Source organism: Thermobia domestica, chromosome 13 (assembly GCF_964235325.1).
Source record: "Thermobia domestica chromosome 13, izTheDome1.hap1.1, whole genome shotgun sequence".
In the NCBI taxonomy this organism is placed as follows: Eukaryota; Metazoa; Arthropoda; class Insecta; order Zygentoma; family Lepismatidae; genus Thermobia; species Thermobia domestica.
Genome location: NC_137466.1, coordinates 83655432 through 83679522, shown reverse-complemented (window position 1 = coordinate 83679522; position 24091 = coordinate 83655432). Strand labels below are relative to the sequence as shown.

Below are 24091 nucleotides of genomic sequence, written 5' to 3'. Positions count from 1 at the left end.
TTTACATAGTTATTTAATAGTCAGTATTCATAACATTATGCTGGCATTACTACTAATTGTTCAGTACGCTGCTGAAGTCACAATTGATATTCCATTCGCAGATGAAAAAGTTTGGGACACGATCTTCCTGGATAAGTGCTGTACACGAAACTGCTTGGAGATCGGGAACCTGTTTAGTGCTTAGATCATAGTGAGGAACTCGTAACTCGTCGGTATTCCTTAGAAATAAGTTATTATTTTGGATTTCCCGCAAGCAGATCCAAATTTCCCTTATAAGTACTGAAACGACGAAATATCTTATCTGCTCTGAACATTCGGAGTGCCAATCAGAAAGGACTTTCGACATCATCAGACGTTCATAGAAGACCAACAAAACTGAAATACTTAGTACATGAATGTAAACAACACAGTTTTGCATGACGATCTACCATAATTACGTCCACCACTTTTGGCTTAATTCCGGTACGAATGATTCTACTAGACTGGAGCGCGAGGGATACATTTTAATGGCTTTTCTGTGCAACTTGCTCCGACCAAAATTTCACAAGATGATAAGACGATCCAGTATCTCAATATACTGCAATCGATCTTTTCATAAATGTCATTGGAATTCTTATTTGTAAGAAATGTAACGACTAGACAATGCTTCACATCTTTCATTTACACACTCTGGCAACCAATTCGTCTGATTCGAGTGCCAGCAACCAACTGACCTAGAAACACGATGCACAATAAATAAAATTACACATGCTGGTCAACTTTATGTGTACTGAGGTAAGTAGATAACTGAATGCTCCTCGTAATTATGGCTCTTGTATTTTATTATTCGTCTTCCATATATTTACGTAACTTCAAACTGATCCCCTACAAACGCAAAACCTTGACCGATTCTTAGAACTATGCACTGATATAGGTAGATGAAAGACTTGGCTTGACTAATAGTACATTACTATCGTCGTTTCGTTTCGTATTGATTCGATATAGTAAAACTTTCAAAATACGGTAATTACATAAACGCGAAAAGAATATACCGTCTCTCTCTCTCTCTTTCTCTCTATGTAACGTATCAGTGTAGAGTAATTTGTTATTATCATTATTATTTTTTCACTTAAAAACATTCTGAATATACGGATGCTACGTAATATTTATATATGGACTGAACAGTATGAAATTATTGAACATGCAATTATTATTATGTACGAATATGTATATTTATATACGAATTACTTATTATTAAAGTTTCTGCACACAAGGCGTAGCACCATCAAGCTATCAAAGAGCTTATATATCAATGAACACAATTAATCTTTTTTTTTTCCGTTCCATATTTACACGGAGATCCTTATATTCCACTTAAAACATTAACTTAAACTGATGTTAAACTAACTATTTTAGTTTTGAGACAATATAATTTTATTAACGTCAGTATCTTCCTTCTAAGCAAACATGTTTCTGCATACTGGGGACAAATCTCAAAATAAACTTACTTTATTGACGAAATCCTAATTACTGATAACACGAAGTATACTTTGTATTAGTTATGTTTTACTTCAGTGTTACAGTAATCTTTACTTTTTTCCGTCACTTTATATATATATATCTATATCTATATCTATATCTATCTATCTATCTATCTATCTATCTATCTATCTATCTATATATATATATATATATATATATATATATATATATATATATAAAAGAGATGAGTTAAATGTTTCAACGTTGGTTTACCAAAAACCTGTCAGCAACAGAAAACTGTGAACTTGAAAGGTGTAATATTTACCTATGAATTTTCACATTAAGCATGTTTACCTTAGCAAACCTATTTAGCTCGAGATTTTATACTTTAACTTTCTATAAGCTAGCATACTATGTGCTACGACTTCTTACCTTGCACGTCTAATGTGGTGAGGTTTGGATGTATCCACATTTCATATTTTAAAGGCCGTATAAAGGAAGGAAGACGTATATTTTCCCACGGGTAAACTTTATTATTGGTTGCAAGTAATACTTTTGGTGTTGTCACATTTTCTGCGCTATGATCTTCATCTTCTAGTAAACCTTCTGGTTTCTGACCTGCACAAGGACAATCTATAAAAAAAAATATAAAAATAAAATAATTAAGAGTTGTCTTTTAGAATTTGAGTTGTCTTTTAGAATTTGTTTAGAAATTTAGAACTATTACATATAATTTTAACCATACAAGGTTTCACAATAAAGTTCCAGGATTGATGCTGGAACTCTGTAACTGCTAATGACAGAAGCATGTCAACGTCGTGTGTTTGAATAGTATTCTAGATTTCGTGATGAACGTGACGTTTCTGATGACTCCAGAAGTGGACGTCCGTCAACCGTTCGTTCATACGGAATGGGTTCCTGAAGGCGCAACAATCAACTATTTCTTCTATCGCGACATTCTTTATCACTTGCTACAGCGAGCTTATCATGTGAGACCACACCTACGAGAACGCGACAACTGTTTCTCCCTGGATGGCAATTCTCGTCCTCCCTCACACATCAGTAATTATGACACAGTTCTTAGCGATTTGTAGGTTTCCTAGACTCATCCACTCGCTTTATTCTCCTAATTTGATCCTGCTAATTCTTATTATTCCTCGAACTCAAACTGGCACTTAAAGGGAGAGCATTTTACGACTGTTTAGGATATCCAGACATCTATGACAGCACAATTCCTAAATCGCATTTCAGAGAAGGACTTCAAAATCAGTTTTAGAGATCTCGTAAAACGGGTAAATCTGTGCATTGAGAAAAGAAAGACTGACTAACCTTCATCACGGTTTGTTCAACTTTCCTGTACCAGAATCAGTTCTGGAACTTTACTCTCAAACCTTGTAATACTTGCTAAAATCCTGTAATATTTGTTAAACAACACTACTGCATTTTAGTTAACTTTTTATATATTAATGAAAGGAAACAACCGATTTTTTAAATTAAAAAAAAAATAATAATAATAATAATACACACCACATCTTCTATAGGTACGAATTCTATAACAGGCAAAGAGGTTAACACATCGGCACGGTATGCCGAAGATTCCGGGTTCGAGTCCCGGTTCAGTCAGTCACTTTTTATATTTTCCTATGTTTTCCAACTTTTGCGTGTTATAAAATTTTCCATAAAGTACTCCTCGTCTTTATAGTCCACAAAGGGCTATGGCCAACAAGAAGGCTTCTAGCTGGATAATGTGTAATCAGCACATTGGGTTCTATCGCTGTTATTCTTGTAACACCGAAGTTCATTTCATTGTAACTCAGGTAATTTCCTAAGTGCTTCACAATGTTGGGTCATTAGTGAAAACTGTGCTCCACCGGATTTTCAACATAGGAGTACACATATCATCGCTAAGTTTAATGCAAACGTTAAATAAATGCTTTTTAATACACAAAGAGTGAAAAAATACACGACTGGACCGAAATTCGAATCCGGAATCTTCGACGTATTATGCCAATGTGTTAACCACTACGCTCGAAGGCTATGTTCATTCTCTTAGACCACATGTAATCTCACTCTTTGTGCATCATTGAATTCGCACCTATAGAGGAATTAGTATGTTAAATATCGGTTGTTTCCTCCATTTAGTAATATAAAGCTTTTTATTTAGTTTGTATATAGTGATAAATCAGGAAATGGGTCGTTCGTAAACAAAGAACTCGTTTCGAACGACTCCATCCGCTGGGTTAAACGAGCAAGTCAGATTGTAATGCAGCCGAAAGCATCGTTCGATTATCAACGCAAAGCTTAGTGCTATCTTTAGTGTCTTACGTTCTAAACAAGACTTCTTCTTTTGTAAGGGCTGACTCAAAGTGAAAGATAAAATACAATAATAACTGCCCTAGAAGTTTCCATAGTAGCTGCTATCATCTTCAGTGCATTTTCTCAAAACTTCAATTTTTCTCTTAACCACACGTCCTGGTGTCAGCCATGGTTTGTCAGAATTTTATGAATATGGTAAACACGTACTAACAGGCAATTACCTTGATTGAAGTACAAATAAATCAATGTGATAATTCGTTTATATATATATATATATATATATATATATATATATATATATATATATATATATATATATATATATATATATATATATATATATATATATATATAATCCAAATACTAAATGTTTAAGATAACTAAACAAAATTCTTTTGACCCTGCTTGGCGAAAAATCCAATAAAACGCCACCACATTTCACTAAGATTGTTATCTCTTCCCCCCCCCCTCATATTTATTTATTTATTTATTTATTCGAAAGTACACAACATACACCCATAATATACCTTCTTAATTTAGATCATTAATTATAACATGAACATTACACAGAATATAAAAAAATAAAACATAATTGAGAAGAAATTAAAAAAAAAGAAAAAAGGGAGTGTAAAACCCAGCTATGAGAAAAGGAATATAAGTAAATCAGTTAACATAGAGGAGTTAAATCACACATTATTATTACACAGTATTTTATACAGTAGTTTAACAAATTTTATTCTTCTATCTAAAGGCAGGTCAGTGCTATTATTCAACTTGTTATATAGATTATGAGCATTCTTATGAATGAGTTGAGCTTCTTGACCTAGGTATATAGAATATATTTTGATTTCTACAATTATATCTTGATACACAGAAAGGGATATATTACAAAAGTGTAGACCTATAAATTCTATTTGTCAATATACTTCTTAAAATAATAACGAAATTTGCAATTCTTCTATCCTTTTAACTACTTTCGTTGAATAACGAGAGTAAAAATGAAACTGATAAATAAGTTGTTGAATAGGACATTTCGATATATGTCGAAATGTGAAATTAATAATTATACTGTATATACAAAGTTGTTTCCAACGGAATCTGTTGTTTTATTACTCCTGTAGAAAGTACTACTTTATCAACAAAAAGACTACGAACAAAAGCTATTCTCGAATTAACGAATAATACAAAAGCAGACATTTGAACAATATATATATATATTAACTGAACTAGGAAAATGTGAAGAAGATTCGCAAATGAATTAATCTTTTCATCTCTAGTGGTCTTAATAATACTTTTACGATTAGCATATCATCCAGAATTTCCATGACGCTTTCTTAAATTTTTATCTGTAACATTTAATTGATAATGTGTGTGAAGGCCCAAAGAACCCGACGCTCTCATAACACAATAAAGCTACCTATGAAGTCGGGAACTGATGAATAACCTCTACTACTTTAATGCAAAATGCTCTTCTTTACATGTGCTTCGCCTTCTCAACCACGGTTCCCTCTTATCTGGCTAGCACGAATTCCCTGATTTATCCAAGTTTTATATGTAACGATTCACAAATTTCCAGGTCTATATATAAAATAAAAAAGTGACTATAGTTTTCCTTACCAGGGAGCTCCTTATGTAAATAGTGTGCGTAGGAAGAAGTTTCGCAAAACAAACTAATTTATTTTATAAAATATTCCCTACCAAACAGCCAGGTATGGCATAAAGAAAAATGAGTTCTTAAAAGTAAAAATCTGTACTTGAATTCCGTGACTTTTCCAGGTATTTTCAACTTTTCGCGAAATTCTCTGATTTTTCCAGGACTCTTTACGAGTAAACCGAATTCACCGGTTTTCTTCAGGGTTTTCAGGTCGGTGGAAACCCTGCCAATTTACCTTATAAACATTCCATTATACTTCTTTGAATTCTATTCAGCATCTCAGGCTCCAGAATAGCCACTGCAATAGCTTGTCAGGAGTATGTATCTTTTTGGAGTTTGCTATACATAAACCTGACGTGAGGCCACGGAGGCTGAAAGATGGAATGCTCACCTCTTGTGCGAAGAGTCGCTGGTTCGATCACAGGTCATAAGATTTTGTACTGGACAACTTCGTATTCACAAGTTTTCTCAGGAACCCTCCCGTTTCCTCACACATTTTCATCCCACCAATTTTTTCATAATCATTTATTATCATTGATCAATTAATTATCTCCTTTAACCTACAGAGCATAACCCTCTGCGGGACATTAAAATCAAAGCTTTTACTTCATTTGACAAACAGATGTGGTTGAAAAAGTTTATAACCGACAAAAATAAAATTGTTGAATAAAAACAATTAAAGTTCGATATCTGACGATCTCTTCCACCTAGGCTTAGTTACTGTCCACTATCCTTTTTCTCTGATTACGTTTACCCACAAGTCATCACTCTGGATGCTGTTGATCTTGATTCACCTAACATTGGAAGTTCTAGATACACTTCCTTCGACTAACCGCACACTCACAGTAGACCATATTTCAAAATCAGGAACGTCTCCCATTTTGCATCACCAACGGCCAGTCTATTGCAGACGAGAATTATATTACTTCGCCTGGCGCACTACTACCACTCAATACAGCACTAATACAAGGCAGCTACATGCTAAGTAGCAGATTACGTAAATGAAACAGAAAATGAATTCTCTAGTTTTACGTCCTACTGTTACGCTCTTTATGCTGAAGAAAAGGAATGATTAATGGAAGTGAATGAAAATTAAATAAACTGAGGAATCAACATGTAGGAAAAAACGTAAGAACTCCGAGAAAATCCATGGACGCGTTGTTGTTCACTACAGACTCACGAGCCTGAGAGCGAACTAGGGACCTCACGTAACAGAAGTGAATGTTCTCCCATTAAGTCACTGAGCTCCCTAGGGACTCCATGTAACACTGAATGCTCTCCCAATATATTTATATATTGAGAGACACAGACACTTAAATCGAAAAGAAAGAAATGATTTAAGAAAGAAATGAAGTTAAAATTAAACTAGTTCAAATTGATTGACGTGCAAAGAGGAACTGAAAATCGGTTTACCATATACTACCTGGGGCACAGAAGACCAGATGTCTGTCCTTCTCGTCTGTTTTTCTGTATCTTCTCAATTTTCTTTCAATTATATTTGTAACACACATGGTCAACTTTTGTGACATTGAAACCCGGAGGCTCTATTGGAAAGTGAGGTTAGAGCAAGTGAGAGACCATAATGTATACCCATTATTTATAGCAGAAACATATTCGTATATCTGTGACTTGAGAAGTATAAAAACAAACCAATTCGAAATAAAACAAACTTGTTCTTTGTCGTGCAAATTAAAGACTGAATGCAACTTACCAAGGGGGCCAGCGTATGCTATAATTAGGGAAATTATAAAAAGAGCCGCGAAGATTCCAGTGGCAATGATCAAGGCTCTTTTCTGCGAACATACTGCTACTCCGTTTCTTTCATATAAACTTCTTTTATTAATTCCAGTTTGACTGTCACCTGAAATTAACAATAAATCACTTTTTATATATACATATATATAACAGATTAATTATGATAAAAGGCTAACAATAACCAATGACTCATTTTAACACTGAATATATTAGAAAGAAAGAGAGGCATGACATGTACAAAATAGATAAACATCAGAGAAAATAACAAAGGAAAAGCTGCATTCATTATCCAACTTCAGTGAGATACAAGAAATTTGCGTGCGAGATATGATGCTATAATACGAAATTATATACACAATCTTACCATATTATTGAAAGCTGATAGCTCAAAAACACCCAGTTCAATACTTGTGGTGTAATTTCGGTACAACCGTCTCCAAGAATTACGGAAAATGAGATTTAATTTAATGTAATACATATAAAGCTGTATACCCGACATAGCACATTAAATAATCCATTTGCAAATTACTAACAAGACATTTTATCCACTTCTATAAGTAAATATCTAGTTTCATTTAATGCTGTAACCAGAAAAGCGTCATGGTGAAGCAGGCTAATAATTGCCATGTCAAAGAAGCGTACATATTCACCAAGCTTCAAGTGGCATTATTATATATACTGGAGTAAGGTAAGAAATTTGGCGTTGGAAACTGATGCACTGACCACGTGTCACCATCTGAAATGGACATATTGTCGCCTAGAATTCTTAATTAGTTCTTATGATATGAAGTTTAGTATTTTATTTCAGTACTCAGAGGTGAGGCGAATTGTAGAAGAGACATATAATAAAGAATATTACAGTTTCAGTTTTCTTTAGTTACAAGATATTGAAATGATGATGATGATGATGATGTGAAACTGCACTACAGTTTACAATTTTATTTCAGTAAAGGTGCAAATTCTGCTAAAGTCAATTTAGAAATGTTTGCTGTTGATGGGCAAGCAAGATATTTATCAAAAGCAACAAACAAAAGATAGTTCAGTCCTTTTCGTTTTAGAAATTTCGATGCCCAAGATGCTCCTCGCAGTGGACGACTAACCACAACAAAACAGGATGATATTTTGGCGATCGCACAAGACCAGCATGCAAGCAGTGACGACATCGCCAAGGACCTAAACCATCACCAAACAATGTTAAACCATTTGGGGAAATCTAGCTACAAAAAGAAGCTTTACGTTTGGATGCCACATGGTCTGTCGAATTTCTATCTGCGAATATCTACTAAAACATAACGAACTCGAGCTATTTCTGAAGCACTTGATCACGACTGATTAAAAAAAAAAAAAAATCACGAGCTCGGCCGCCCGTTTTTGCAGAACTCCTTGAATGGTTATAAGTTGGTTTAACAAGAGAGTTGTGAAAACCTCGTGGCACAATTTTTTTGGACCAGAAACCACAGAAAATTTTATAGCGCCCGGATTACGGTGTTGCCGGAAAAATGGCAGATCATCATCGAGCACAACGGTGCATATGTGGTTTCATATTGTTTTCTTCGGATCACAAATAAATTGTCAATTTTGATCTCCAAAAGCTTAATACTGTTTAGACAATCTGATAATAGCAACTAAATTAATCTTTTAATGGCCGATTTATGATTCTAATGTTATTTTGAGTTGATATTTAGTTTAATCACATATTTAGACGTATATTTAACAATATCTGAAGTAGAATATCAACATTATCCCAGAAAGCATATTTTAAGCATGCTCCATTAACTGAACATTGGCCAGTTTCAGTATATTTTGCATTGAGTTTTTCAAATCTGATTTCAGAATCACTACACCTATTTTATTTACTTATAATACACTTTAAAAATCTCTTAATATCGTCTAGAAACACACAGTGATAAGTGTGTTTACTTGAATTATGAGACACTTTACAGTTCATTGGCACAGATTGGCATTTATAAAATAGACATTTTACTTTTGTCGCACTGAATTGAAATACCACAGACAGTGATTTCTCTATGTAACCTGGAAATCCAATATACTTAACCCTTAGAATCCCGGAAAATAATACTTACGAACTGTCAAACATAGTCTTGGGGTCCACTGGACCCCACCGGGAGTCCTAGGGTTAATAATGGAGAAAGAACGAAGCAAAAAAAAGACAACGGTTTTCGCACGTCATTATATTTTACACTATTTTTTTCCATGATACAAAGAGAAGTAGATTCGACGTAATCTCTTTATACACTCTTTCGAAAATATAGCCGTATCCCACTAGCAAAAAGAAATTTTCCTTGCTTTTCTCAAACTAGAAAATGGTTATTAGACGTGTTTAGGGCTTTTCGGAAATGTACTCTTGAACCTGATAATGACAAATTACTGAGTTTCTAATCAATCAGATATAATATAACCATTGGCGTCTCTGGCATGTAAAATTTGGGGGGGACATCAAAGGAAATGATCTAACTGCTAGTATCTTAGCGGAATGTTAGATTATGTCACTTCAAAATATTGGGGGGGACGCGTCCCCCCCGTCCCCCCCGCCAGAGACGCCCATGAATATAACCGCCTTAGGTAACTCAGTGTATGTAATCTTATTGTTGTCTTTGCTATAGCAGCTACCTGCCACTACAGGATGTTTAGGACATTTGCAATTATATTCAACTATAGTCTTACTTCTCAATCGCGGTTTGAATGTGGCGAGGAGTCGATATAATAAGTCAACACTACCCATGCATTCGGTATCCTTTTTGGAACATCATGTTTTGTATTAGCTCAGTTCGCAACAAGTGTTTTTGAATGACAATGGCATTGCTGCTGTTTTCGAGACTGTTCAATGCTTCCTGCATTCTCTTTAGTTTCATTAAGAGCATTTCAACAATATTTTCATTGTTGCTCCCAATTACAAAAACATACAATTTCACACACATTTGCTGAAAACCCATTTAAATAGAGTTTTACTTCCAGATAAGGTTCTCGTCTTTGTCTGTGAGGTTACTGCTTTCTCCAGAAGATGATTAACATCTGAGTGCTCGTCATCTGAAACTGTTTTCACGTAACTAACCATAACTTCCGGTGTAAGAAACCTCGACATCCCGGCAAAACCCTATGGACAAATTACGGTTATATTTAACATCGATAAAGTACGAATACCATTGAAATAGGGGCTTTACTTATTTTGAATTTAGATAGATAGTTATGACAATCCATATCTGAAAAAAATATGAAATGCATAAATTACGTGAAAATATGAAAATCATAATTTTTTCTAACGGAAATTAAATAAATTACTGAAATTAAATATCAGTTGAATGGCTTATGAAAAAGTTCAACTCATATTCATTTCGAAAAATTTCAGTACGCTATCAAGTGTGAATAATACACGCCTATATAAAGAATTATGATGCCTAGCTTTTACTAAGATACACCATATATTGCAATCAATAAACAGAGAGATAAAACGAGGAAATTCGGAAAGCTTTACGACAGACAAATGCGTAAATATCTACAGGCTAATGATACAAAAACGGAACATTCTAGAAGAAGGAGACCTAGCTAACCAAGACGTCAATTAAACAGGACAGAAAAACATTTTCATTTCTACATCACTACTTTGATATCACAAATACGTAAACTCCAATTAAAAAAAAAAAAAAGACTGTACGTTTAAAGAAAACAATAGGTTATAAAAACAAAAAACAAAAAAATATCTAGTTTCAAATTATATAGATCATCCATAAGTGATAAGAACCGAAAGTTTTCGCGATAACTTCCTTAACTAGTATATTCTGAACAAGCAGATGCTTATGTTTTCTCTTTTAAGAAAAATACCGAAGCCACGTATTGAAAAAAAAAAAAAAAAAAAAAGGAGTTAAAAATGGGGTAATGTCATGTAAAGGACTAATAGGCATAGTGTCATAGTCAGTATTAATAAAAAAGACAACACACTGAATGAAAAGGAAAATTCGTGTCATGGTGTTCCACATAACACGCAATATTAGAAAAGAATACGAAAAAAAATAGGTTGCATGTACTTCTCTCGTTCCACTAGTGCCATGCACCACTTACATTTTATTTTTGAAAGCTGACTAGTCACTAAGTGGTACCAGAAAGTTCCGAGACTAACCCTATAAATAACAAAAAATTAACTTAACTTAATATTGGCCAATGCCTTCTCGATCTACCAACATATTTCTCTCCCATAGCTTCTCTTTCTGTCCGAAAATCCCTAAAATCCTATTCTTGTATTATATTAAGCACGTCCTGCAGTGGATCTCATCCATTGCTTTAAAACGTCAATCGTTCAGCTCAAGTATTCTTTCAGGCCAAGTGGCTAACTCGCTTGCTTCCTGTAAGCGTGGTCTCGGGTTTGACACCCGATCTTCATGGTGTTCTCGGTCTTCGTGCTACAAAATTACTGTAATTTCGAGCTCCCTCGTGGCTATATAATTAGCGTATATACCTTTGACACGGGAGATCCAAGTTCGATTCCCGGTAGGAGCTCAAGTCGTAAGCCACAAATGAAAATCCGAGGGCAGCGCCTCAACAGTACACCGCTCATCTATGGTGCAAGGGGGTCCGTGGTTCAATTCCAGTCCATGTAAGTTTATGGTGAATAACATCATATTTGTAGGTTTTCTCGAGATTCTCCCGTTTTCATTCCACAAGTTCTTTCATAAGCAATCACTTTCATTAATTGCCCATCTCCTTTGCATAAAAACGCGAATAAAGTTTTTGATCTGAGGAACGTTAAAGTCTAATTAATCAACCCTGAGCGTCATTTCTGGAAACAAGAAGTAGGCGAGGGCGAAATGTGGCGAAGACAGCGCATAAGAATAGAATTATGTTGCAGCCGAAAATTTGAGGTGTACTGAACGCTCTGATGAGCGGTTGGATTGTCGCAATGGAGCCTTGAATTGTTTTAGTTCTACAATTCAGGTTTTTTTTTGTCTCAGGAGAGATCTCAATATATTGCAGTAAGTAAAACTGGGTGTCTGACGTTCGGATACAAGTTGAACGTCGAAAGCTCCACGCATGTCCATGAAAACTACGTATATCATTACTTTTAGTCGCGCTACAGACCGACTTCACCCTTCTCTGTCTTGGGAGATGTTGGGCTTCTTTCACTGTGAGAACGATCGTTTAGTTTCTGGACCCAACCGGCAACCTTAGACCTAGTGATAACCTACTACATGAATATTGGGTCATTTAAGACTATTGATGAAAATTCTGACAGAGTTCAACACTGGATTTTTTCTCCTTGACGGTAAGGAGTGGTGATGAGAACTTCGGACATAAACTTGGCAACAACGCATATTCATGACAAACATGAGAACCGCCTAACCTGTTGCGTAACATACATTGGTAATATGTGCAACGTCCCTGCTCGTGGGAAATATTTTTCTCTCTTTTCTTTGTGTCCCAATATGTTCCGTCGCTTATGAATGGTGAATGCTACATAGAACACCCCACAGTACGATCTATTTTTCATTGTCATAAACATACCATATCAATTGAAAGATCTTCGATTAGTTTCGCCTAACACAAAATAACTTCTACTTTTTAATCCATGCGGGCGCGGTGGCTTAGTGGTAGAGCGTTCACCTCCGGTGCTTGGGGTCCCTGGTTCGATCCCAGCTCGTGCCGTGTGGACTTTGTGGTGGACAAACATCGTGCTCGTGGGTTTTCCCGTTTCCTCCCACTTTCTTCATTCAGCCATTTCATTCATCTCTCATCATCACCATCTCCTTTAGCCTAACCGGCATAACCGTGGGACGTAAAACTAAATATTTCATTTCATTTTTTTAAATCCATAATGAAATAGCAAATTTGCCCTGGAACATTTCACAAAACTCTTGTAGAAACTCTCGGTATTCACTGTGGGCACTAAACTAGGGAGGGCATCTGCCTCTTCATGGTGGTGTCTTAGTGCTACAAAATTAATTTCGAGCTCCCTCATGGCTGTATGGTTACCGTATACACCTTTGGCGCGGGAGACCCAAGTTCGATTCCCAGTGGGAGCTCATGTGGTTCAGATACCACGGTGTCCTTCTCAATAGCTTCACAGCTACAAGAAACGCTAAAATCTAATTCAACCAACATTATTTTCTGATACCACTTCATAATAAGCGAAACACAAAGTGCCAAAGACTTCCCTCTTAGCTATATAGTTAGCACACGCGCCCTGTTAAGAAGTGTGTTCAGATCTCATACAGCTTCGGTGCTGGGAGCGTTAAACTATAAAATATAAAATAAATTAAAATAAAATAAAAAAACAGGAAGTGGCAAAATTAAACACCTCTACCTATCTAAAAATACATGACTTCACTTTTTTTAAGATCTGTTTTACATTTTCTAATGTGAACCGGGAGAGGGGATGGGTAGTAAATAAAGAAAAGCATATTAAACAAGTTTTTTGGTTTGAATGGCACACTCAACAATGCGAATATGAAATGACACGCAATATATTTATAGTTGGTCACCCTTTGATATTCATATACACAAGAAAAGTAACCTAGTCAAACAGCTACACGCAATATTTTAATTTTTGAACACGCATTCCTGATGGTCTTCAGGAAACAAGCACGAGATTTTCGTATAATAAGATTGCGCAAATAAACCACAAAACAAATCCACAGCAAGGAATTTTCTTTCAAGTACCTTATTACACAATTTCCTCTCAATAAAACTATAATAATCAACTAGTCACGTTAGAAGACACTGACCTTTAAGTTACATCGGTTAAATCAGCTTTTCATATGGATCAAAAAACAGGTATAAAAAAAGAAAAAAAAACTGCTTCCAGAACATTCAAATAACGCTAGGGTTAATATATTTTTATATGAAACTATCAAATGCAAAAATTGCCTTATTTCAAGAACAAGAATATTGATAACTATGGGCGATGTTCATAGTTTCCCTCTGACGATAGAATTAAAGCAGCTTTCGTCCACTCGAACACATCTGCAGACACAGAACTGAAAGACATATTGAAACTCATGAAATATCTCACGTTTTCAATTTCGAATAGAGAGAGTTTCGAATTTGTCAACTGCTATACTTTTGATTTCTTAACAAGGTCTCAGTAAAGTCTAATAATACTTGAATTTCCTTTCCCTTTGGCCAAAACTGTCATCTAATATTAGTAAAGTTAGGTTTACAGGTTAGCTATAAATTTTCTATAAATATGGTATCGAGAAACTCTTCACAAATTTCAAGACATTTTCTTAAAAAATCTTTTCATGTGGGATCTATGACTATGAGGCTATCTGTCATCTTGATATTTCGTACATCGATGTGACTACAAGGAATATTCATAGGGTAAGTTCGCCACTAGTCGACCGCCATCCAATAGTCGACCATTTTTGCTTACTATTGTCTATATAAAATATATCTGATGGTCTTTTGGAGCGAAAAATTATTCATGATAAAGCTTGCATCATATACTACCAATGACATTCATTGTTTAACTCTCCCTTGTTTAGCTGGTCGTCTTCGACCAATAAATTTCGACGTATCTGTAGAATTACGACTGAAGTGCGCACTTTACAACAGCGTGTAATGAGAATCTTGTGTTCCTGTTGTTTTTAATTTTTCTGAGGATATAGATAGTAAGTGAGGTAAGAAATGTTTTAGTTACATAACTAAGTTAGTCTAGAAGCTGTACCAACATAATTTGTCAATAACTGGAAAGTATTAAATGCAAAATTACGCGTTAAAATGTGGTCGAAATTTGGCATTTTTCCTTTCCCATACAAACCAATTGTCGACCAAGGGTGGTCGATTATTGGATTATTTGAGAGTGTGCCAAATTGCTTGAAATTATTTCTTGTATGGTATTAAGGCCTCTGTTTCAACATGCATCTATAAAATTTTCAATTTAGTGACATATTCTAAAAATCGACCGCCTGTTCCTCATGTTGGTCGACTATTGGAATATTTCTTGCCAGCTGTCGACCACACTGTTTCATACTGTGTTTTGCGTTTTGCTGACTAGAATTTGTTCAATAACATTAGTTGAAAGTTTCTTTTTCTGACAATCTATTTCAATGTAGAACCTTTTTTTTTTTTTTTTTAACACAAGAACAAGAAGCCCCCTAGCTGATCTAATGACTAGCACGCGTGCCATGATCTTAACTTACCTCACCAGTACGAACAATCTTTTCATTCTAGAAGATGCACGTATAATTTTTAACGCGTATGAATCTTCTTTTCAATTGTACCCATCATCCGGGAAAATTTTGGGATCAAAGGGCGGGAAGAATATTTATGAGGTTCAAGATAAAGAAAAGTTAACGCTTACTTTTCTACGGATGTTTAGTGCTTCGGGAGAAACAGTTGCTCCAACGATTGTTTATCCATACAAGAAGCGAGTACTCAGAGATATTGGGCCTTATGCAGAGTCGTTATGACGCGTGATTAGAGCAATACTAAAGCGTTCGACTAACATGTGTTCCCTTCAGTAGTCAGGCCTTTAGTATGACTCTAATCATACGTCAAAACGACTCTGCATAAGGCACATTGTGTCCAATATTCCCTCGTTGATTGTGGTAGAACGATCTGAATCTGGCTGGATGCTTAGCGAGACATTCTTTGAGTGGGTCGCCAATGGTTACACTAAATGGCTATTAGATTACGATGTACCAAGCCTGTAATACTTTTCATCGACGGTCACAAAACTTACTTAACTTATGAAGTAAACACATTTTCTGACAACAACGAGATCATATTGTATGCCCTGTACCCTCATGCAACGCATATCTTGCAACCATGCGATGTATCCGTCTTCAAGGCGTTAAAAGCAAATTGGAAATTCGTTGTCCGCAAGCTATCTATCGGAACATAATTGATCTTCCATTACAAGAGTTCAGTTTGCACCACTTATTGCAGAGGTCCTAGTAACAGCAGCTACACCGTCAACAATAATGTATTTCACAAATGCGGACGGTATCATTTCAATCCTGACGCCGTTGAGTACACAAAATGCATCAAGAGTATATGCAAAAACAAGGAGTACTTCCACTCAGCTAAACGTTAGTGAATAAGATTTTCTTACTGCAAGAAAAGTTATTACTGTGTACAAGGATGAACTTCAAAAGGCTGCGGTTAACTTCAGCACAGGCTTTGAAGTTTTGAAACTTCCAGCAGAAGAGCCGATGGACGAAACACTACAAACTGATGATAAAAATGTCAGATTACCAGTAGATGACGAAGTTGTAGTTGGTGAAATCCCTGTATTTGATTATAACAATGAATACTTGCCTCAATCTACTCTTACTGTTAGTCAGGATTTACTAAATGAACTTCTCCAGTCATTGACTGCTGAAGCCAATCCAAATGTAACAACTGAAAACAGTGAATATAGCACCTATTCTATCAACGAAACCTGAGGAATCAGACACCATTGCAGTACAGAAGGAAGAGGAAATCAGTATTGTGCCAAATCAGTTGTATGTCTGCTTCAACAACAGAATCAGAGAGACCCATAATTATTCTGAGAAAGGAAGCTTCTATTCCAGATTTTGTGCCATCAAATGAGAAGAAAGGTAACACATCAACTCCACTGAATGAACTGAACCTATGAAGGATATTCAGCAAGATGCTTATTCTCCCAAAGAACATCCCACTGAAGCTCTGGTATATATCCAGAAGCACAGCAAGAAACAAAGGACATTGAAAGCGATGTTGTTGCTGGACCAAGTGAATCAAGTCAGAAGAATATCGCAACACCTAAAATTATCAGACCAATAAATATATAACGGCAACTTTTAAAAAGCATTTGTTCTGGCCCAAGAGTCCAGTCAAAAAACCTAAGAGGAAAGTAGAGAAGATACCGTTTGCAATTAACTCAGAATAATATCGCCGAGTACCGACTACAAAACAATAAAAACAGAAGAAACTAGAGAAGGAAAAGAAACGCAACAGAGATTAAAGAACGGCAAAGAAAGAGCAACAAGACGGAAAATCCTCAGAAAAGATCGAAGAAGAACTGTAGAACAACTGTTGTTGTAGAACATCACAATAAAAATGGTGTAATTTACTATGACGATAGAGCCATATGCGGAGGATGTGGAATGATAATTAAGGATTTTGCTTTGGAAAGTGAGGATAAACTAGTGGGTTGTGATGAATGTGATAAATGATTCCATTTTCGATGTACCGCTGGCTATGCATGGGAAGATCTCGCAGATAAGCTGTTCGTGTGTGAAGAGTGTACCAACGATGAGGAACTTACTGTTATTACATAAAAAGATAACTCAATGTGCTCAAGTAAATCAGAAGAGAAACCTTATTATATATGAGAATATAATTCGGTGTGCTCAAGTAACACAGGAGAGAATCCTAACACGAGAGAGAAATCTATTTCACACGGGGGAAACGTGATCACGTAGGATTTTTTTTAAATAGTGACTCCCCTAGTAGTAGAGATAACTTGCAAACCGCTTGCTGTAAGCTTGATTTACAAGTCGGTCAAGCTTGCATTCAGCTTGATTGGAAAACGTGCAAGCATGCCGCAAGCTGGGTCCCAGTAACGAAGTTACATGGGGGCAACGTTGCATTCAGTGTTCCATTCAAGCTTGACGTCAGCGTTTTACAAATCAAGTCAATAGCCAATGAACGGCCAGTGAGCTATGACGTTCTGCAAAGGGTCTAAAGCATCGTTGCAAGTACAACAAAAGCCAGATTGTCTGAAAGCATATTTTTCAAGTGCAAGCATAGAAAGCCAAAAGCCAAGCCCGCCCCAACAGGCCGAAAGTTTTTTTGCTACTAGGGTCGTACTTTGTTTAGAATTTGTAAAGTTATAATGAGTGATAAGATAACGTGTGCATATAACGCAGGAGAGAAATCTTGTTTCACGTGGAAGAACCATTTAATAATGAAATCCATTATTCCAAATAAAGTAGCTATGTATCAAACCCTAATAGCCTAATCCTTTAATTTATAACCACTAAGGAGAAAAACTAAGAAAATTAGACAAGATCTGTATGATCGTTTTGTCAAGTTCAAATCTCACGAATAATACAATTCCCAAACATCATCTAACACAATCAATTACTTCTAAGCAATAGAAACGATAGAAATTGCGCGCGGTCGACTAATAGCATGAATGCGGTCGACTACTGAATGACGATGGTCGACAAGTGGAAATTTTGATAAGTTTTCGTAAAACGTATTTTTATGTCACTGAACACTTTTAAAAGTAGGCAGTTAACACACGGCATGGTACAAAAGAACCCAAATGAAGCAAACAATTCACTTTTGTAAAATATTATGAAATCATCACGTTTTATAAGTGTTCAGAAGTAAGATTTTATTTCAGCGGTCGACTATTGGCGAACTCACCCTACTCAGAATAAAAGGAGCATAAAAGACACACCAAGAATCAAGGTTCTGTCCAGTTATTTAAACATCTAGACAGGAACGTAGGTTCCATTAACGGTAGAAGGCTAAGCCTATCCAAATATTTATATGTCAAACTCAAAATAACGTTACCAAACATTGATACATTGTATTTTACTAATATATACGATTTAATACTTTATAATACTTCGAATGCTAGCAATAGCTTTTTAAGTTACGCTCTTCAACAACATCGCAAAGGCTAACCATGCATAGCCTTTTTCTACGTGCACGGGAATCCGGAGATACAATTATTTCGTGATCACTTTCAACAGAATAAAATAACGTACCATAAGCAAATTCGAAATGAAGCGACGCAGCTGGTTGAATTTAGGGAGACGTAGCCAGTGACAGTATGAACGACTCTAAACCGAAACAAAGCAGAAAAGACAATGAAAAAAATTACCACCCGCATTCAATAACTTTTAAACTGTCAGAAAACAGAATGAAAAAGAATGTAATTATGGTTACTATTAATAAACATTAAAGCATGTGTATACTATTATATAGAAGAGTACAGAACTCAAAACTCAAAAGTGAGTCACACATGAACGCCCACATCACACTATTGTAGCTACAAACGTTAAATTTGGAAAGAAAACCCCTTCTGTCACGAAAGTTAAGGGATAAGACAGGATTTCTCAAACAGTACTCTAAGGAGGAGGGGAGATAAAGAAAATTCACTATTCTTGCAAGTGAGTACCACACGAATTCCTGTGAAATTATGATGATACTCAGCATCGTACTGCAGCATTTTCGAAACTATCGTCCTATCCCTACAGAGAGAAATTTTTGTGTTATCCAAATCTGTCTGTTTTGTTCAGAAAAAAAAAAAAAATCCAATATGACGATTTGAAATATACATATATGCGAAATTTTATATATATGGTGTTTCAGCGTCTAAAGTGAGGCTTTTCATAGTATTAAAATTTCCGCTTTATTTATAAAAAACAAAATTCGAGGATTTGCTAAAATTTTCAATTAAAAATCAGGGAATACAAGATTTGGGGTTTTCGAAAAAAAGTCTTTTAAGGTCCCACGGTTATGCCCTTTTGGCTAAAGGAGATGAAAATGAGTGATTGTGAGAGAATTCGTTAAATGAGACTATCGGAAGAACCGGGTGAACCTCAAGAAAACCCACGGGCAGCATAACTCATGTGACCTGTGATCGAACCAGGTACCTCTTGAACCAAAGATGAGCACACTACCACTCAGCAACCATTAGAAATTAAATTGTAAATATATTATACCATGAAGAAAGAGCACTGTAAGAACTTCATCGTTGGTATATGTTTGTTGTATGTGCCTTCGGCACTGGTTCGATTCCTGGCGGAAGCTCATGTAGTTTGGATCGCACGTTAAGCTGTAACACAGTGATTGCTCTATGGTTGTAGGTACACGTCTCATATAACGTCGGTGATGCAAACGACGTTAAACTCAAAATCACTTAATCAGCAAATGAGGACTGTGATTGGATATAACACGAGTTCTATTACAATCAATAAATAAACAATAAGTAAATATAAATATCTCTTAACATTGAAACGAAATAAAGTTTTTTAGCTTAACGTCCCACGTTTATGCCTTTTAGGCTAAAGGATATGACAGTCTTTTGTTCATAGTGCAGGGTTTGAAAAAGCCCAACCCACCTGGGCCCATATGGGTTTTTCGGGTATTTTCGGGTTTAATTGGGTTTTTTCGAAATATTTCAATGCCTTTGGGGTAAAAGTGTTAAATTGTGATTTATATTTCAAGATTATCATTGTCACAACTTGCAACAATTTTCTATTCACTGCGGTTAAGAAAAACGACCGTCATTTTGAAATTTTACGTTGCTCGCCGCCAAAATATATACAGCTTATTTAGTGTGTCTTGTGCTTCTACTCGGAAAATTTCAACTTAAAAAATCCGAAAATTGCGGCGTGGATACCCGCTATTTTGAAGAAAGAAAAAAAAAAGCCGCCATTTTGAAATTTTGTTAGTATGCTGCCAAAATCTGTACAGGAAATTTAGTGTGTCTCGTGCTTGTACCCTGAAAATTTAAACTTAAAAGACGGAAAGTGGTACCCTGTTGTGCGTGTGGTACAGGCAGACGACCGACCAAATGTAGATCGAATCATCCCAATACCCTCAGTGACATTCGCCAAATGTGAATACCAAATATATTAATTTAAAACAAATACATTAATTTAGAATAACTCAATCTATAACTCATGCTTTATAAAATAAATGTTTCAAAATGTCTTAAATAAAATTAAATATTTTCTAGCGTAATATAAATTGTTTTATTGTTGAAGTTCACTTCCGAAACTTTGTGCATTCAATTACGGGAATTTCCCGAGCACTTGTTGTAAGGCGTTCTCCCAGAAAATTAATTTAAAACAATTAACAAATATGCAAGGTGTTTCAAAACAACACCAACAACGTTTGGGAGGTGATTCCTGACACCAAGATAAGACAAAAAGTATAGATCAACCTAGGTGAACAAATGCTTCCTTTCGGAGTTATAAGCTGCCGAAAACATGAAAAAATTAACTTTAAAAAGGTGCATAGCTCCAAAACTATGGAATCTACCAAAGTCGGGTCAAGACTTCACTTAGAAACAATATGTGCGCAATCTGAAAAAAACATGTTTCTGAATCCTGCGGTACTTCCCCAACAATTTTCATAAAGGTAGTTGGTGAGTACTGCAGGATTCTGAAACGTGTATTTTTGGATAGTGCACATCTAGTTCCTAAATGAAGTCTCGACCCGTCTACCGTAGGTTCCATAGTTTTGGCGCTATAGACCTTTAAAGTTCATATTTTCATATTTTCGGCAGCCTATAACTCCGAAAGGAAGCATTTGTGCACCCAGGTTGGTCTATAATTTTTGTCTTATCTTAGTGTCAGGAATCATCTCCCAAACGTTGTCGGTGCTGTTTTGAAACATTGTGTATAATTCATATTTCATAAAGTAAATCTTTCAATATGTCTTAAATGAAACTAAATATCTTACAGTGTAAAATAAATAATCTTATTAGGGACGTGGTGGCCCAATGGTAGAGCGTTCACCTCCGGTGCTTGGGGTCCCTGCTTCGATCCCAGCTCGCGCCGTGTGGACTTTTTGATGGACAAACACCTTACTTGTGAGTTTTCTCAGGGTTCTTCCGTTTCCTCCCACTTTCTTCATTCCACCATTTCATTCATTTCTCATAATCACCGCCTTCTTTAGGCTAACAGGCATAATCGTGGGACGTAAAACTGAAAGATTTCATTTCATCTTTTTCAAATATTTTTATTGTTGAAGCATTCAGTTCCGGTGCTTTGTGCGTTTAATTGCGGGAATTTCCCGAGCACTTCTTTCGCGACGAAGGTTTATTATTACTATTTTCCGACAATGCAAGCTTTCTTTACTATACATCCAAACTTCCACTAATTTGAATTCAGCACTTGAAATAGTAAGCGTTACGTACTCTTCGAAACTCCGAGCATTAAATATTTTGAATTTGACAAGAATCTTCACGCTATTGCTGCTGCTGATTTTACAGAATGCTTATTTGAAAACTAGCAACAAATAACTAAACTAAACTGTTAAGAATAGTTGTTACCATCAAAGGTAATAAAAAATAATACTAATAGTTTTATTAATACACTACATATTTACTAGTAGTACCAGCACCTATGGCCCTAAACCCATCAGGGATAATGTCCTTCGGCGTCGCCGAGTGGGCGAGCGCACTATTCACGGAAAGTATTTTCTAAAATATAAAATTGCATGTTTTACTTCAAATACGCTATAAGCACAATCCATACATTAATTTGTTCTGTAATTATCTCAATCTAAGGTGTGGCTTTTTTTTTTTTCTTTTTTTAAATGCATTCAGAACTTTATAAAGGTCTTACGTTGAATGCTGTATACTTTAATGTGAAAGCACCTAATTCGTCCAAGGAAAGTCCAAAATCTGATAAAAATTCCTTCCAATGTGATCACCTTAATTGCACCAATAATATACTAACGAAAAGCTCAAAAAGCCGGGTGGGTTTTATCGGGTTGGACCCACCTGAAAAAACCCACTTTAAAAGCGAATTAGAGGCTTTAACGTTAAGGTATACAACAACATTCAACATAAGACCTTTATACAGTTCTGAATGCACTAAATGAATTAAAAAAAAGCTTAATATAGTTATAGAACAAATTAATGTGTCGATTATGCTTATAGCCTATTAAAAGTAAAATAAGCAATTTTGTTACTTTAGAAAATATTTTCAGTGAATATTGTGCCCGTCGACTTGGCGACACCGAGGGACATTATCACTCATACGTTTGACGGGTTTAAGGTCATAGGTGCCGGTACTAATGGTACATATGTAAATACATTAGTAAAACTATTAGTATTATTTCTTACTTTTGATGTAAAACATGTTTCTTCAACTAAAATTTGGTTTTTCAACAATAACTGTTTAGTTCAGTCATTTGTTGCTACTCTTCAAATAAGCATTCTGTAGAATCAACACCAGCAATAGCGTAAAAAATCTTGTCAAATTTAAGAAGCTTAATGCACGGGGTTCCGAAGACTATGTAACGTTTACTATTTTAAGTGCTGAGTTCAAATTTCCATACTAGTGGAAGTTTTGGTGTACACGCCGTAAAAGAAGTGCTCGGGAAATTCACGAATTAAACGCGGAAGGATCGGAAATGAATACTTCAACAATAAAACTATTTTACGCTTAAGCCTGTCATACGTCCCGTAAAAAACGGGACAGTCCCGTTTATGGGCCCGAGTGTCCCGCGTCCCCGTAAATTTAGTCGGGACAGGGAAATGTCCCATATTTTAACTCCGTTCCATTTCTGCTATCAATATCAGCTTATTCGAAAAGTGAAAAACAAAAAATTCTGACATTGGCTGGGAATCCTGTAATTAGTGAATGAAAAGTACGCTGTTGCATGTAACAGTTTCGAGGAAGTTATTACACCACCCTGTTCGACTTGATAGCGAGCGAAATTTGCAATACTACTTTTTCCATTGCACTTGATGGAAACTCGGATACTCTCCGGAACATATGTATAAAAATGGCTTTGAGTGTTTCTACATTTACAGACACAGGGAAGATGACTGACCATTTCTCCAGCAACACATTAGATAAGTTAACAATAATTAAATCTTTTTCAGAAGCTAGGGGCACAGAATTGTGCTTTGGTCCAGATCTTAGAAAAATGTTAATCTGGTCCTGACAATTACACACGACACAAGGAGAAAAATCAGCTTTTCATCAGATTAAACTGACGAACGTAATTTTGGCAAATACAGACATGTAAATAAATATTGCTAAACGCCCGAAGAATATTGAAGGTAGATTGTACCACTGATTTAAATAATTTGCATATTGTTTTCCTGTAAAGCATTTTTATAACACATCTTAAATTTTTAGGCATCTTCAATCTGTACAATTAATTGCAGGGTACGAAAAGAGAAAAGCATCTGCTGCTTAGTGAACTTTCGCCTATTATATTCTT

The 24091-nt window shown here is 35.6% G+C and overlaps 1 protein-coding gene across 1 annotated transcript in view; it reads right to left on the bottom strand.

Annotated features, from left to right (window-relative positions):
* Window positions 1-24091, bottom strand: part of LOC145668277 (endoplasmic reticulum aminopeptidase 1-like) — a 127290-nt gene that overhangs the window by 99785 nt on the left and 3414 nt on the right. Inside the window, exons 2-3 of the mRNA XM_081735984.1 lie at window positions 7143-7292; window positions 1894-2094 (exon numbers count right to left, since the gene is read on the bottom strand). Of these exons, the coding sequence (XP_081592110.1) occupies window positions 1894-2094; window positions 7143-7292 (351 nt within the window). The remainder of the gene's footprint in view (window positions 1-1893; window positions 2095-7142; window positions 7293-24091) is intronic.